Source organism: Myotis davidii, unplaced genomic scaffold, assembly GCF_000327345.1.
Source record: "Myotis davidii unplaced genomic scaffold, ASM32734v1 scaffold551, whole genome shotgun sequence".
In the NCBI taxonomy this organism is placed as follows: Eukaryota; Metazoa; Chordata; class Mammalia; order Chiroptera; family Vespertilionidae; genus Myotis; species Myotis davidii.
The window spans coordinates 1,749,202-1,763,529 of NW_006283788.1; the positions used below are offsets into that span (position 1 = coordinate 1,749,202).

Here is a 14,328-nt window from a genome sequence, read left to right on the forward strand (position 1 = left end):
CCCCACCCTGCCCCGGGCCCCTTCCTCAGGATGTGACCTTGCCTGAGGGCCCACCTTGCACCATTCTGTCTACATGGCGTTCCTGACTGTGTATCCACACTGCATGCCTTATCATATGCATACATGGTTCTCACCATGCGTGTGCGTGTTGGTTCCCATTGCCATGCATGTGCGTGCGTGTGCCCAGGCACCCACCTGGCATTCCAATGTGCGCAGACACTCACGTGTCCCCTGTGCCTAGGGGATCAGCTGTGGGCCCCCTCTCCTGGTGAGGATTTGTCTGAAAGTGTCGGCAACTGCAGAGTTGCACTGCCGTGTGCGGTCACTTCCCGTGATCCCTGGCCTCCCACGTCCACCTGCTCCTTCTTCTCATCCATCTCTGACCAGATCCTTGGCCTGCAAGGTGCCAGGTGCCTGGCAGTGTTCTGTCCTGCCTTTTCTCCCCAGAATGACCTTCCTGCCAGCACCCCTGCCTCCAAGTCCTGCGACTCCTCCCCGCCCCAGGACGCGTCCACACCCGGGCCCAGCTCGGCCAGTCACCTCCGCCAGCTCGCTGCCAAGCCAACGCCTTCCACGGACAGCATTGGTGAGCGCCCAGTGGTGCCTGCCAGAGCGGGTCTCCTCTCTGGGAGGGAGGTTCTAGAAAGTGGTAGGGGGTGAGGGAGGCAGGAGATTGGATGCCAGCCCTAGCATGGCCCTGATCCTTTTCATGACTCTGAGTTGGATGCTGCCTCACTCTGGGCCTTGCTTTTCTCGTCTTCGTTTGAAAGCTGGGCAAACGGAGGCCCAGACGTACTCAGGGCCTTCAGCCTAGTGCACTGGAAAGACAAGCTTTGGAGTCAGAAAGGCTTGGGTTTGAGGCCAGACTTGGACACTTGCCAGTTGGGTGACCTTGGGGAACGGACCCAAGCTCTCTGAGCCTCAGACTCCCCGTTAGTAATATGGGGGTGACGGTGCTCTTCTAGGCCTGTGCTGGTTTCAGGGTCCCAAAAAGAAAGCTTGCCCTCAAGGAGGTCCCAGGTGGTGGCAAGGAGACCCAGACCCCCAAACTCCCAGCCCTGTGTGATACACCTGGGGTAGAAGGAGAGACCCAAAGTCGGAGGCTAGGGTGGACTGGAGGGGCTCAGGGATGTTCCTGAAATGTTGTTAAACATGACGTCTAGGTTTTGAGGGAAGAGTAGAAGTTCAGAAACTGAAGAAGGAAAGGGGAAGGCATGTCGGCCGGAGGGAACCGCATTTGTAAATGCCTGGAGATAGGACAGGGTGTGGTGAATGGCAGGCCACAGTGCCAGGGCCCTGACCCCAAGTGAGTGGGAGGCAGGATCTGGGTCCAGGGTGTCTGAAGACCTGTCTTTGTCTCTTCTCCCTCAGCCCTGAGGAGCCCTCTGGCCCTGCCCAGTCCCTTCACCGCGTCCTTCAGCCTGGGCTCCCACAGTGCACTTAATGGGGACCTCTCTGTGCCCAGCTCCTACGTCAGCCTCCACCTGTCCCCCCAAGTCAGTAGCTCTATGGTATATGGACGCTCCCCCATGGTGAGTCCTCAGTGTGGGAGATGTCACAGGGACCAAAAGCTGGAGGCTGGGAGGGAAAACCAGTTATACAACGGAAAACGGGAGTTGGGGAAAGGGAGGGGAGCCCCGACCTGACGAGTACGTGTGGAAAGCTAATCTGAGGGTCTCAGTAGTTCCACAAGCTTAATACAAACCCGCACGCGTGACTGTGGGAAAGCAGCTGTGATTGTGCTGCAGTAAAGAGGGATGGAGAGCCCCAGCCATGAAAGGGGAGGGTCCCGTTCCACCTCCTGGCAGATGCTGTCAGTTGTTAGCCCTGATTTTTTTAAAAAATATATATTTTTATTGATTTTAGAGAGGAAGGGAGAAGGAGAGAGAGATAGAAACATCGATGAGAGAGAAACATCATCAGGAGGCAGCACCCCCGACAGGTGCTCGGGCCCACAGCCTGGGGATGGGCCCCAACCCGAAATTGAACCGTGGCCTCTTGGGTCCTGGCTCGATGCTCAGCCGCTGAGCTCACCAGCTGGGCTGAGCCTTGATATTTAGGGGCCAGGGACAATCTGGTAGCTTGCAGAGGAAGGACTAGCCCGGGGAGTGAACCAGAAGTGGGTTTCCATGAGGAGGAGTTGAAGAAATGAGACATGAGACTCCTGAGCTGCAGTGGAGGAAGCAGACAGGGCCTGCATGGCCCCAGAGGCAGCACTGGACAGAGGACTGCTGGAATGAGCCCTCCCCACGTGGATCAAGGTGCCTCCAGAGGCAATAGGATGCCTTTCACGGTAGATACCCAGGCCAGAGGCTGGGTGGGCACTTGCAAGAGATGCCATAGAAAAGGAATCAGTGCCTGGCCGGTGTGGCTCAGTGGTTGAGTTTTGACCAATGAATCAGGAGATCAGGGTTCCATTCCCAGTCTGGGCACATGCCTGCATTGCAGGCTTGATCCCCTGTGCGGGGTGTGCAGGAGGCAGCCAATCAATGATTCTTTCTCATTGATGTTTCTATCTCTCTCCTCCCTTCCTCTCTGAAATCAGTAAAAATATATTAGAAAAAAGAAAAGGAGTCAGCATATGTTTTCTGTCAGGGGCCAGATAGTGAGTATTTTTGGCTTTTTAGACCAGTTGGTCTCTGTCACAACTATCCAGCTCTGCCTTTATATAGCTCAGAAGCCACCATAGACAAAACATAAATGAGCGGGTGTGGCTGTCTGCCCATAAAACTCATTTACAAAAACAAGCGGGGGGCTGTCGTTTGCAGACTCCTGTTCTGAGCACCGGCTGGAAGATTCTTTGGGTTCCTTACAATTCTGGGGCTCTAGGATTCCCTGGACAGAGATCTTGGGGTTCCCTCACGTGAAAGCTTCCGCTCTGCCATCTGTAGTATGGGAGAGGAGAGGGCCTCTATGCTTTCTTGGGGGAGGGGCTAAGAAACACATTGGGGTCCTCTGATACACAGGGGCTATAGCAGGGAGGGTCTGGGAGAGGGCACATGCAAGTTTAAGTCACCTACCCTGTGACACCCCCTTTGGCATTTTGACAGATGGCTTTTGAATCTCATCCACATCTCCGGGGGTCATCCATCTCTTCCTCCCTGCCCAGCATCTCTGGGGGAAAGCCGTGAGTACAGGGGGGCTCCCTCCAAGGGCATTCCATGGTGGGGTGGGTGGGGGTGGGGTGTCTTGATGCCCCCGCAGAAAGTCTCTTCTGTAAGATAACGGGAGCTCCCTTCTCCCTTCTTTCTTCTCTCTGGAGAAAGGTAGGTAACCAGGAAAGTGTAGACCAGTGGTTCTCAACAGGGGTACATTTTGCTCCCCTGTTTCAGAACATTTGATGACATCTGGTGATGTGTTTGGTTATCACAGCCAAATGCTCCCAGCCTCTGGTGGGCGGGGTGGGGCTGCTTTGAACGTTCTCTCCCTGCTGCTGTCCACTCTGATCGCCATCGGCTTCCTGTGGCTTTTGAGCGCTTGAAATGTGGTCAGTGCGTCCAGGGAACTGCAATTTTAAATTTACTTGCCTTTAACTTGCCACATGTGGCCGGTGGCCACCGCTGGACAGCATTCTCGGGAACTCAAGGCCTCTTCGTGGACAAACATTTACTCAGTGGTTGTTGACCGTGCACCAGGCCACCACCTGGAACCCTTTCTCCCTTTTGTCCCACACCGACCTTCTCACATCCCCTCTGGTCCGTGGTTCCCTTGCCTAAATGAGGCGGGGGCGGGGCAGCAGGCAAGCAGAAGCACCGTGCTGCCTTCCGGGGAGAGGGTGCGGAGGCCTCCCCCATGCCCTCTGGGGCGCGCATCATGCCCATCTTCTGTCCAGGGCCTACTCCTTCCACGTGTCTGCGGACGGGCAGATGCAACCAGTGCCCTTCCCATCCGATGCGCTAGTGGGTGCAGGCATCCCACGGCACGCGCGGCAGCTGCACACACTGGCGCACGGCGAGGTGGTCTGCGCGGTCACCATCAGCGGCTCCACGCAGCACGTGTACACGGGAGGCAAGGGCTGCGTGAAGGTGTGGGATGTGGGCCAGCCTGGCGCCAAGACACCAGTGGCCCAGCTGGACTGCCTGGTGAGGCGGGGCGGGGCCTGTAACGCACGGGGGCGGGGCTTGTGGCCAAAGGCCGACAGTATGGGGTTTATATACCAAGGGAGGGGGGGCGCTTACAGGCCAAGCAGGGGCAGGGATTATCAGTCAATGGGGTGGAGTTTATAGGCAAATCAGGGGCGGGGCTTGCAGGCCAATGAGGTGGAGCTTATAGGTCAACCAGGCGGGGCTTATCAGCCAATAGGTAGAACTTAGGCCAATCAGGGGCGGAGCTTGAAGCCCAATGGGGCGGGGCTTAAGGACATCAGCATTCATAACTGCTATGAATTCTGTGGGGTTGGAGCTTCTAGCCCAATGGGTGGGGCTTACAAGCCAACCTGGGGCAGGACTTACAAGCTAACCAGAGGTGGGGTGCAGCTTCTTCAGCTGGGCTCTTGGAGGCAAGGGAGCAGCCGGGGGGGCGGTCAACCCCACGCCCTTGTTTCTCTCTCCTCCAGAACCGGGACAATTACATTCGTTCCTGTAAGCTACTGCCCGATGGCCGGAGCCTTATCGTGGGCGGTGAGGCCAGTACTTTGTCCATTTGGGACCTGGCAGCGCCCACCCCGCGCATCAAGGCCGAGCTGACCTCCTCAGCCCCCGCCTGCTACGCCCTGGCGGTCAGCCCCGACGCCAAGGTCTGCTTTTCCTGCTGCAGCGATGGCAACATCGTGGTGTGGGACCTGCAGAACCAGACCATGGTCAGGTGGGTGGAGGGTGCCATGGGGCCTTGGGCCAGCCCCCGCCTCCTTTCCTTTCGCGCTGTGGGGCAGAGGAGTGGCCTTGGGGCAGCACCAGCTCCAGGATGGATGCCCGGGCCCTTCTCCCGCCAGGCAGTTCCAGGGCCACACGGATGGTGCCAGCTGTATTGACATTTCTGACTATGGCACTCGGCTCTGGACGGGCGGCCTGGACAACACCGTGCGTTGCTGGGACCTGCGGGAGGGCCGCCAGCTGCAGCAGCATGACTTCAGCTCCCAGGTGCCGAAGGGGCCCAGTGGGAGGGGGTAGAGCTCCAGGAATCTGGCCTCTTTTCCTCTCCCCGAGGCACCCACTTCCAGATTCGGAGCGGAACCAAATGCCTGCTACCTGTGTCCATCGTTCTTGTCCTTCAGATACAGGCTTTCCCCTTTATTTTACTTTTTATCTTAATATATTTTTATTGACTTCAGAGGGGAAGGGAGAGAGAGACAGAAATATTAATGACAAGAGAGAATCATTGATCGGCTGCCTCCTGCACACCCCCCATTGGGGATCAAGCCAGCAATCTGGGCATGTGCCGCTGACTGGAATTGAACCCTGGGAACCTTCAGTCCCAGGCCGACACTCTATCCACCGAGCCAAACCAGCCAGGGCAAGGCTTTCCCCTTTATTCTCCAAGACAGACACAGAGAACCACAAAGGAGCTGATTTATATTACACTGCAGGGCTGCTAAGACCTTCGGATCATTTTCCCAGATGCTCTGGCCAAGCCATTCCCCTGTTCCTTTGTCTCTCCTTGTATGACTGGTTTCTCCACCCAGCCTTCAACCTTTGACCTTATGGAGAGCTTCTGGCCACCCCCACCTCAGGACTCTTGGGGGAGAGGGAGAGGTTGACACAGGAGCAGGGCACAGAGAGGTCTCTGTTGAGGGCCCTGTGGGAATCCAGGCTGAACAATGTGGTGAAGGAGCTGGACAGAATCAGGGGGCTTCTCAGGGCTGAGCAAAGAGTCCATTAAAGACAGGCCTTCAGATACCCTGGCCCCAGAGCCTGTCTCCCACCACTCAGGGGACAGTCCTTTAAGGCTTCCATTCTCTCGTCTCAAACACACCATGTCCCGGGACACTCTAGTCCTCCTTATTGTTCCCTCTGACTGACATGCCTTCCCCTTCCTCTCTCCAATTGGTACACTCCTACTCATCCTTCAAACCCCATCAAATTTGCCCCCCTCCTTGAAGCCCCCAACTCTTTATGTTCCCCAACCTTTTCTGTCCTACCTTCTTTTTAGCTGGAGTGTTTTCCTGGCAGGGAAATGAGGGGTGCAGGTGGATAGTTGTCCATCCTCTATCTCCAAAACTTAGATGAGTTACGTACACATCAGGGGACTCCATGGTGAGTGTCTCCTATCCCACGTGGGCACCTGTCTCTACGCGGGAACATTCTATCTGGCCAGGAGAGAACATGTGAGAACTTCCAGTCTTCTCTCTATATATTTATGGTCCTTTCCAAACATGTCTTACTTGTAAGACTCTGTGAGACTTAGGATGGAGCAGGGCCTTATTCCTCTCTGTGCCTCCTGTGGGGTGGGGCCCAGAATGATGAGGCCACCAAGTCCTTTCAAATCAAAATAAAAGGAGGTGTTGGCAGTAGGGAGCGTTCAAAGCAGATAATGGATGTGAGGCCCCGGGGTTCCGTGTAATGCTGATTAATATTAATGATTTGACATGCAGTTGCCTGCTGCTGCTAGGCCCTGGGCCAGCTGCACTCCATGCCGGGGCCTCGGTGGGAGAGCATTGGACTTCCCCCTCCCCCACCCCTTCTTCTGGGCACCCCCCACTGTCCAAAGGGGTTTTGACCCTACCTCTTCCCTCTTCCCTCCCAGATTTTTTCCTTGGGCCACTGCCCCAACCAAGACTGGCTGGCCGTCGGCATGGAGAGCAGCAATGTTGAGATCTTGCACGTCCGCAAGCCAGAGAAATACCAGCTGCATCTTCATGAGAGCTGTGTGCTGTCCCTGAAATTTGCCTCCTGCGGTGTGTCTGCCTGGGGCTTGGGGGGGACTCCAGGGCATTGGGACAGGGTTGCCAAAACACAAAATAGCACCTCCCCCCACACACAAAAACAGTTAAATTTGAATCTTAAACAACATATAATGTGTTACAATAAGTATGTCCCAAATAATGCACGGGACATACTTATACTAAAAAGCAGTTAATGCGTCCCAAATATTGCATGGAATTTACTTATGCTAACATTTTTTTTTTTTTTTAGTATAAGTATGTCCTAAATATTGTATGGGACACACATATACTAAGAAGAAAAACAATCATTGGGACACCTCTGCACTACAGATAATTTGTGGTTCATCACGATTCAGATGTCCCTGGGCACTGTGTATTTTATCTGGCCAGCTCTCTCCTGGGGGCACCCCTTCTTGAAAATCAGATGGAGGCCTGGGGCCTTGACTTTACCATCTGGGAAATGGAAGGATCAAGCTTCAGTACCCTAAGGGGGCTTGTGTCCCCCTAAAGGGAGAGGCCAGGCCCACTGCTGCCAGCAGTCCACAGCTCCAGGCTTCTTCAGTCCCTCCCTCCTCCAACCCCCCACCCCTCTCCTTCCCCCAGGGCGGTGGTTCGTGAGCACAGGGAAGGACAACCTGCTCAATGCCTGGAGGACGCCATATGGTGCCAGCATTTTCCAGGTACGTGGGGGCAGTCTGGAGGCCAGCCCCTGGCAGGATGCCATGTGCCCAGGGCCCCGGGGTGGCTGCACTGGCGGTGAAACAGCTCTCCTGGGTCCTCCGTCACACCTGCAGACGGCTGCTAACACTGGGTCCGCAAACTGCAGCCCACGGGCTACATTGCTGCCCAGCCTGTTTTCCTTTTCATTGTGGTGAAATAGAACAAAGTGTTCCATCTTAACCACTTTTAAGTGCACACTCCAGTGGCATTAAGTATATTCACACTGTTGTGCCACCATCACCACCATCCGTCTCCAGAACTTTCTCATCTTCCCAAACTGACATTCTATGCCCATTAAACACTAACACCTTCTTCCACTCCCCCATTCTCCCTTCCCTCCCCCCAAAACCCCCTCCCCCCCCACAACCACCATCTATACCTGCTGTCTCTATAACTCTGACTCCTTTAGAGACCTCCTGTGAGTGGGGTCATATAGTATTTAACCTTTTGTCTCTGGCTGATTTCACTGAGCATAATGTCCTCAAGGTTCATCTACTTTGTAGCAGGCGTCTAATTTCCTTCCTTTTTAAGGCTGAGTAATATTCCATTGTGTGAATGGACACTTCATCCATTCATCTGTTGATGGACACTTGGTTATGTCTACCTTTTGGCGATTGTGAATCATGCTGCTGTGAACATTCATGTACCTGTTTTGGTGTAGACACATTTTCATTTCTCCTGGGCATATACCTAGGAGTGGAATTTGTTGGTAATTTAATCTTCGATGGAACTGCAAGACTTTTCCAAATTTTCCATTCCTATCAGCAGCATAGGAGCGTTCAAAATTCTCCCCATTCTCAGCAAGGCTTGCTATTGTGTCTTTTTTGTTTGTTTTAAACCCTCACCTGAGGACATACTGAGAGAGAGAGAGAGAGAGAGAGAGAGAGAGAGAGAGATTGGGTTACCTTCCATATGCTGCCTGACTGAGGATCAAACCCGAAACCCAGGTATGTGCTCTGACCAGGAATTGACCCAGCAACCTTTCGGCGCCCTGGACAGTGTTCAACCACTGAGCCGCGCTGGTTAAGGCTGCAGTGTCTTTTGTGTTATAGTCATCCTGCTGGGTGGGGGGAGGTTTTTACATTTTTAAAGGGTTATATAAAAAAAAAGTGAGGTTGATTTATTTAGTCTCTGGATTTAATGGCTAATGACTTATTTGGACTTTAAGCCAAGCCTGAAATTTTACTGTTGTGCCCTGAGCAGAGAGTTTGCCGCGCCCTGCAGGAGGTCACCGTGCCCTAAGCCTGGCCCTCCGCTGTGCTGGGTGTCTGCCTGGTGCGCACGCCCTGAGCTTCCCCGGAAAGGGCAGTGTTCCAGTCCCACCTCCCTTGGTGTCCAAATAACAGTCCTGCATCATCACTTGTGCAGAAAGGCCCTTCCTCTGGCAGCCGTGTCGCCTCCCTGTTCCTGGCTCCCACTCTGGGCTCTCCTGTCTTGAGTCCTGTCTTGGCCCCACCTTGACTACGGGCTCATGCTTGGAGGCCGGCAGTGGCCCCAGTCACCTTGCCTCTTCCCTGCGAACGTGTGCAGGTCGCTGGGAGCTTGACCAGCCTGAGCCGGTGTCAGCCACGCCTCACCTCTGCCTTCTCTCCTCCCTCCTACAGTCCAAGGAATCCTCCTCCGTGCTGAGCTGCGACATCTCTGGGAATAACAAGTACATTGTGACGGGCTCAGGGGACAAGAAAGCCACGGTGTATGAGGTGGTCTACTGACGGAACCCCCTTCCTGCACTCGTGGAGAGAGGGTGCAGGAGAGACCCCAGCACCCCCTCTCTAGTTGTACCTGTGGGCGCCGGATCTCATCTGCTCTCTGGCCAACCCCTCACATCTTCCCCTGCTGGGTGTGGGGCCAGATGGGCAGAGGGACTTGGGGAAATAAATGTATTTGTCACAATGTCCTTCTGTCCTGGGCTGGGGAATTGGGCACTGTTGCTTTAATTGGGCAGCTGTTATTGAAGGAAGGTCACTTTCTAACTGTGTGGGTGTCTTTCTTCTCCCTAATCTGGATGAGATCATTATGTGTGAAATACTGTGTTGTATTGGGCAGTGTGGCTTAAGTCTTGCCATGTAACAAACAGCCCCCAGGTCTCAGTGGTAGAACACAATAGATATTTATCGGGCAAGTCCATGTGGCATTTGGGGCTCAACTCCAGGTACACTCAGGGCTCCAGGCTGGTGGTTTCACCACCTCGATATGTCACTTCAGGGTCCAACATACCAGGAAGATGGGTCATACATGGCTTTTAAGCCCGTAGCCCTAGAGTTTCACGTGATCACTTTTAGTCCAGCCTTTTGAACGGAATCTTCCCAAGACACTGCCCATTTACAAAGGGTTGGGGTTTATAGTGGAGCATGTGGTGTTTCCTTTGAGGCCCAGAGATAACGCCTACGAGCCTGGCACACGATGCCCGGCCCACTGTCATCATCACAGCGGAAGTCCCAGTCCCAGAGGAGGTGACTAAGCCAAGAGGTAAGGGAGGAAGGGTCACCAAAGACAAAGGGAACATGTGCAGAGACTCAGAGGTAAGGAAGGAACTTAGCCTGGTGAAAACCAGGAGGGCGGGAGGTGGTGGTGGGGGACGGTTCCTCCTCAGCTACAAGAGGAGTTAGGTCTCCAGTTGGAGCTTAAGCAGAGAAAGCCACGGAAGTAGGAGCCAGAGGCCGGCAGGGCTGGTAGGGGTGGTGACAATCAGATCTGGGTTCTGGAAGCTCCCTTGGGCTGCCACAAGGACCATGGAGTAGAAGGGGCTGGGGGACCGAGCAGGGAAGCTGCTGGGACCTTCCGGAGGGAGATGGCAGGGTGACAGGGTCCCTGCTGGAAACAAAAGCCACCCCGAGGTGGAGTTTCTGCAGATTCTTTATGGAGAAGGATAATTCTGTGGTGGAGGGAGCTACACCTGTTGGCACCGTTTGGGACTCCTTATCCTGGAAGGACAGGTGAGCAAATGGTGCTATCGGAGTCCCACCGGGAGGGTGAGAAGCCCTGGTCTAGTCAGACAGGGCGTTTTCGAAAGGACAGAGAACTCCATCCCTGGAATTGTGCAGGAAGCGGCAGAAAAACATCTCTGTGAGATGAGGGGACATTAGCTCAGGAGAACAGGGGGAAGTGTTCCATATCCCCCCTGCCTCCCAAGTGGGGGTTAGTGGCGCATTTTTTTTAATGCCCTTGACCGGAATCGAACTCGGGACCCTTCAGTCCACAGGCCAGGGCTCTATCCACTGTGCCAAACCACCCAGGGCTAGGGGTGGGTGGCGTTGATCAGATCTTGGAGAATGTGGACTCTAAGGCTCAGAGACCCGGGCTGGACAAAGTCCTTCCACATCTTCACGAGACGGCCAGGGGACGCGATGCAAAACCAGGCAGCTCTGCCTTTTCCAGTTGCTTTATTACACGTGACAAAGATCACCGGCCCACCCATCATGACCCTCCACCGCTTCCCCCTCATTGGGGGGGGAAGGACCCCGAGTTGAGATGGCAGCAGTGAGCCCCTTAGTACATGATCTGGTACACCGAGGCATGGTCCCTGGACCCCGTGGCGATCAGGCGGTTGTTAGAGGAAACGTCACAGCACATGACGGAAGTTCTCTCGGGAACCTTGGAGCACAGCATGGGAGGCTCACTCACCCTGGCCCCTACCCGTGCCTGTCAGTTCAAATGTGGTCCCTATGGGCCCTTTGCACTGGGACTCCTGGCCTAAGCACCGCCTGCCCCACCCCCGGGCCTCCATGGTACCTGGAACTGCAAGGTTCCTCTGGGCATGCTGTAGATGCTGACCAGGTTGTCCATCCCCACGCTCACCCACCACTGGCCTGGAAGGAGGCAGAGGGGCACCAAGTCAAAACTGGCAGCTGAGGGCCACACTCCTGGGGATCCGGGAAATGGAGGAACCCCACCTCCCACCTGTCCCCTAGCAGCAATGTGAGAGGCTCAGGCTGATGAAGGGTAGAGGGGAGGAAGGGGCTCAGGGCAGGTCAGAGAGGGCCGGGCCCAGTTAGAGTGGGGTGGGGCCCTGTGGGTGGCTGGGGGCCACAGAGTACTCCCCCACTCACCGAGAGGGGAGAACTTGAGACCGAGGATGGTGCTGTTCTTACAGCCCACCATGTGCTTCTGGCCCCCGAGGGTGGACTGCAGCCACTGCTGGCCATTGGCTGTGCCCACCAGAACCCAGTCCTCCCGGGGGCTGGGGGACAGGCTTATTATCTGGGGGTAGGTGGCAGGAAAGAACCTGGTCAGGGCCCAGCCTGGCCCAGGAGGTGGGCAACAGTACGGGAACCAACCCCAGGGGCTGCCCATTTTCTGGTTGCAAGGCCCCCAACAAGCAACTCTACATCTCCAAGCCTTGGTTTGCTCATCTGTAGAATGGGCGGGTCCTCTGTATGAAATTATCACAAAGACTGTGAAAGTATCCAATGCTATTTGGGCAACAGGAAAGAACATTTCTAATGGCCCCTATTCTTCCCAGCACCACCAAGACTTGGGGTACCACTACCCCCCCCCACCCTACCTCACAGCATCCACCTCCTCCTCAAGCCCAAGACCCAGCTGCTACCCGGCCAAGCAGGCCCCATCCCAGCCTGCACACCTGAGACTCAAATTGGTATTCCCGGGGCTCCTTGGTCCTCAGGTCCCAGCACCGCAGGCAGGCATCGAGACCCCCGGTCCAGATGTTATTGTCTTTGACAACAATGCTCTTGGCTCCGTTCGAAGGGCCTGGCAGGTCCCTGGCCAGGAGGGGCAGCAGAAGGGGGTTGGAACTGAGACTCTACGCTTTGGGCCCAAGGAACATCACTCACCCAACCATCCCCAGTTGACAGATGGGGAAACTGAGATAGACAAAAAGTACCAGGACTGGGCTTTGAGGAAACAGCCCAGCCCGGTCAACATTTGAACCCGGGTCTTCAACCCTCTCAGACCTGAGTTCAAGCAGGCAAAGGCGTTAACCTGGGGACTGCTGAGTCCCCGCTCAGCAGATGATGCCTGAAGGGGCTCTCAGGGTGGTGCCGCCCACCCCGGGGCCACACCTGACCACACTGTGGTCCCGCAAGTCCCAGATCCTGATGGTGCCCTCGGTGAAGCTGGCGAAGGCCAGGCTGTCCTCCAGGTTGGCAGCCAGGGCCTGACAAGTGAGATCTGCAGCGGGTAGCTCATCGCGTATGTGCAGGGAGGGCGCCATCAGGTCCCAAACGCTCACGCTGGCCAGGTTGTGGCCGCCCGTCAGCAGCGTCGTGCTGTTGGAGAACAGCAGGCAGGTGCGCAGGTAGGCCCCCGGGGTCTGGGAAGGGCAGAGGCACAGGTGAGCGTCCTGCCCTCCTGGTAGCTCTTCCTGCTCCCACAAGCCTCACCCCCTGGAACCAGCCCCGCGCTCACCTGGACACGCAGGTGGCTGACGGGGAATCTGTCCTCCACCTTCTGGCCGACCAGGCTCCACACCTTGACGCCACTCCTGCTGCAGGTGAACACGTGCCGCGTGAAGCTGCTCACCGCGGTGGCCAGCACGGACTCCCCGTGCTTCAGCGTCCGCATCAGCTTCATTCTGTGTGGGAGGGCCAGCTTCTTGGGTTGCCAGGGCAAGGCATCTGGCCTCTTCCATGTGACTTCGAAGTCCTCAGGGTCCCAGCATCTTAGGAGGGGAGACCTTGGGGTCACTGGCCTGCCTGGGAGCCCCTTTGCCCAAAGGGAGGTACCCATCAAGGCCCTAGAGCAGGGGTGGGAAACTTTTTGACTCGAGGGCCACAATGGGTTCTTAAATTGGACCTGAGGGCCGGAACAAAAGCATGGATGGAGTGTTTGTGTGAACTGATATAAATTCAAAGTAAACATCATTACATAAAAGGGTACAGTCTTTTTTTTTTTTACAAAAGGGTACGTTTTTTTTTTTTTTTAGTTTTATTCATTTCAAAGGGGCGGATCCGGCCCGCGGGCCCGTAGTTTGCCCACGGCTGCTCTAGAGGGACTTTTTTCTTTTTCGGATGCAAGGATTTTCTCTCAGGCCTTCTCTCTCCACTACACTACCCTTTCCCATCTCCTACCCACATCCCTCCAAGTATTCTCCCTGTCCCATAACCAAATACTGCGCCCGTCTGCCTGCAATGATTTGCCCCCTGGAAAACTCCTGCTCATCCTTCAAGGTCCCAGCCACTATGCCCCTTCTTCCAGGCAAACTGTCTCTCCCACATCTGGGCTCACCTAGCTTCAGACCGCAAGGCTGGGGATGCCTGCCTCCAGCTCGGAAGCAGCCTCTCCCCCTCCCCATTCCATGGGAGTTGCCTCCTCCAATCCCTTGAACCTGGGCTGGTCATGTGGGTAGGGGTAGTGATGCTGGTATGAAAGTAACTCGAGTTCCACATCCCTACCCAGACCCCTCTTCTCCAGTTACTGAAGACAGTATGGCGGTGATGGGGAGGGTGAGGACATGCCTGTACCTCTGGGCTCTTCCACCTCCTGGGGACAGAGGTACAGGTAGGAGAGGCAGGTCTAACACTTACATGGGCTTCAAGAAGCGATAGGTTGTCCTAGCAGGCTCCTGCAGGTGGACCAAGATCAAAGCTAAGCCATGTTGGCTCGCTCTGCTCCAGAGGCCCAGACTTTCAATGTAGGGGCATCTCTTGCCTGGCTCGTGCCTGGCTCGTGCCTGGGTCTTACCTGGGCCACACGGGACAGCATCACCCCTGGTGCCATGCCTGGCCCTATGCTCCCTTCTGGGAAACCTGGAGGGGAGATGTGGAAGGGCACAGGTGGGCGGAGAACTGGGCTGAGATAAGAGCAGTTTAGCAGCAGATATGGCCCCC

At 55.5% G+C, this 14,328-nt stretch overlaps 2 protein-coding genes across 4 annotated transcripts in view; one reads left to right on the forward strand and one right to left on the reverse strand.

Moving 5' to 3' along the window:
- TLE2 (transducin like enhancer of split 2) overlaps positions 1-9,437 on the forward strand; it is a 20,152-nt gene extending 10,715 nt beyond the window's left edge. For all 3 annotated transcript variants that reach the window (XM_006754085.2, XM_006754086.2, XM_015567383.1), the window contains 9 exons: positions 448-586; positions 1,372-1,532; positions 3,051-3,127; positions 3,833-4,082; positions 4,556-4,803; positions 4,931-5,078; positions 6,682-6,832; positions 7,424-7,500; positions 9,145-9,437. In XM_006754085.2, coding sequence (XP_006754148.1) covers positions 448-586; positions 1,372-1,532; positions 3,051-3,127; positions 3,833-4,082; positions 4,556-4,803; positions 4,931-5,078; positions 6,682-6,832; positions 7,424-7,500; positions 9,145-9,252 — 1,359 coding nt within the window. In that variant the 3' untranslated portion in view covers positions 9,253-9,437. The remainder of the gene's footprint in view (positions 1-447; positions 587-1,371; positions 1,533-3,050; positions 3,128-3,832; positions 4,083-4,555; positions 4,804-4,930; positions 5,079-6,681; positions 6,833-7,423; positions 7,501-9,144) is intronic.
- A 1,479-nt stretch (positions 9,438-10,916) lies between these two features.
- TLE6 (transducin like enhancer of split 6) overlaps positions 10,917-14,328 on the reverse strand; it is a 12,276-nt gene continuing 8,864 nt past the window's right edge. The window contains exons 9-16 of the mRNA XM_015567025.1: positions 14,183-14,247; positions 14,026-14,063; positions 12,908-13,160; positions 12,562-12,812; positions 12,123-12,261; positions 11,590-11,740; positions 11,273-11,349; positions 10,917-11,134 (exon numbers count right to left, since the gene is read on the reverse strand). Of these exons, the coding sequence (XP_015422511.1) occupies positions 11,030-11,134; positions 11,273-11,349; positions 11,590-11,740; positions 12,123-12,261; positions 12,562-12,812; positions 12,908-13,160; positions 14,026-14,063; positions 14,183-14,247 (1,079 nt within the window). The 3' untranslated portion in view covers positions 10,917-11,029. The remainder of the gene's footprint in view (positions 11,135-11,272; positions 11,350-11,589; positions 11,741-12,122; positions 12,262-12,561; positions 12,813-12,907; positions 13,161-14,025; positions 14,064-14,182; positions 14,248-14,328) is intronic.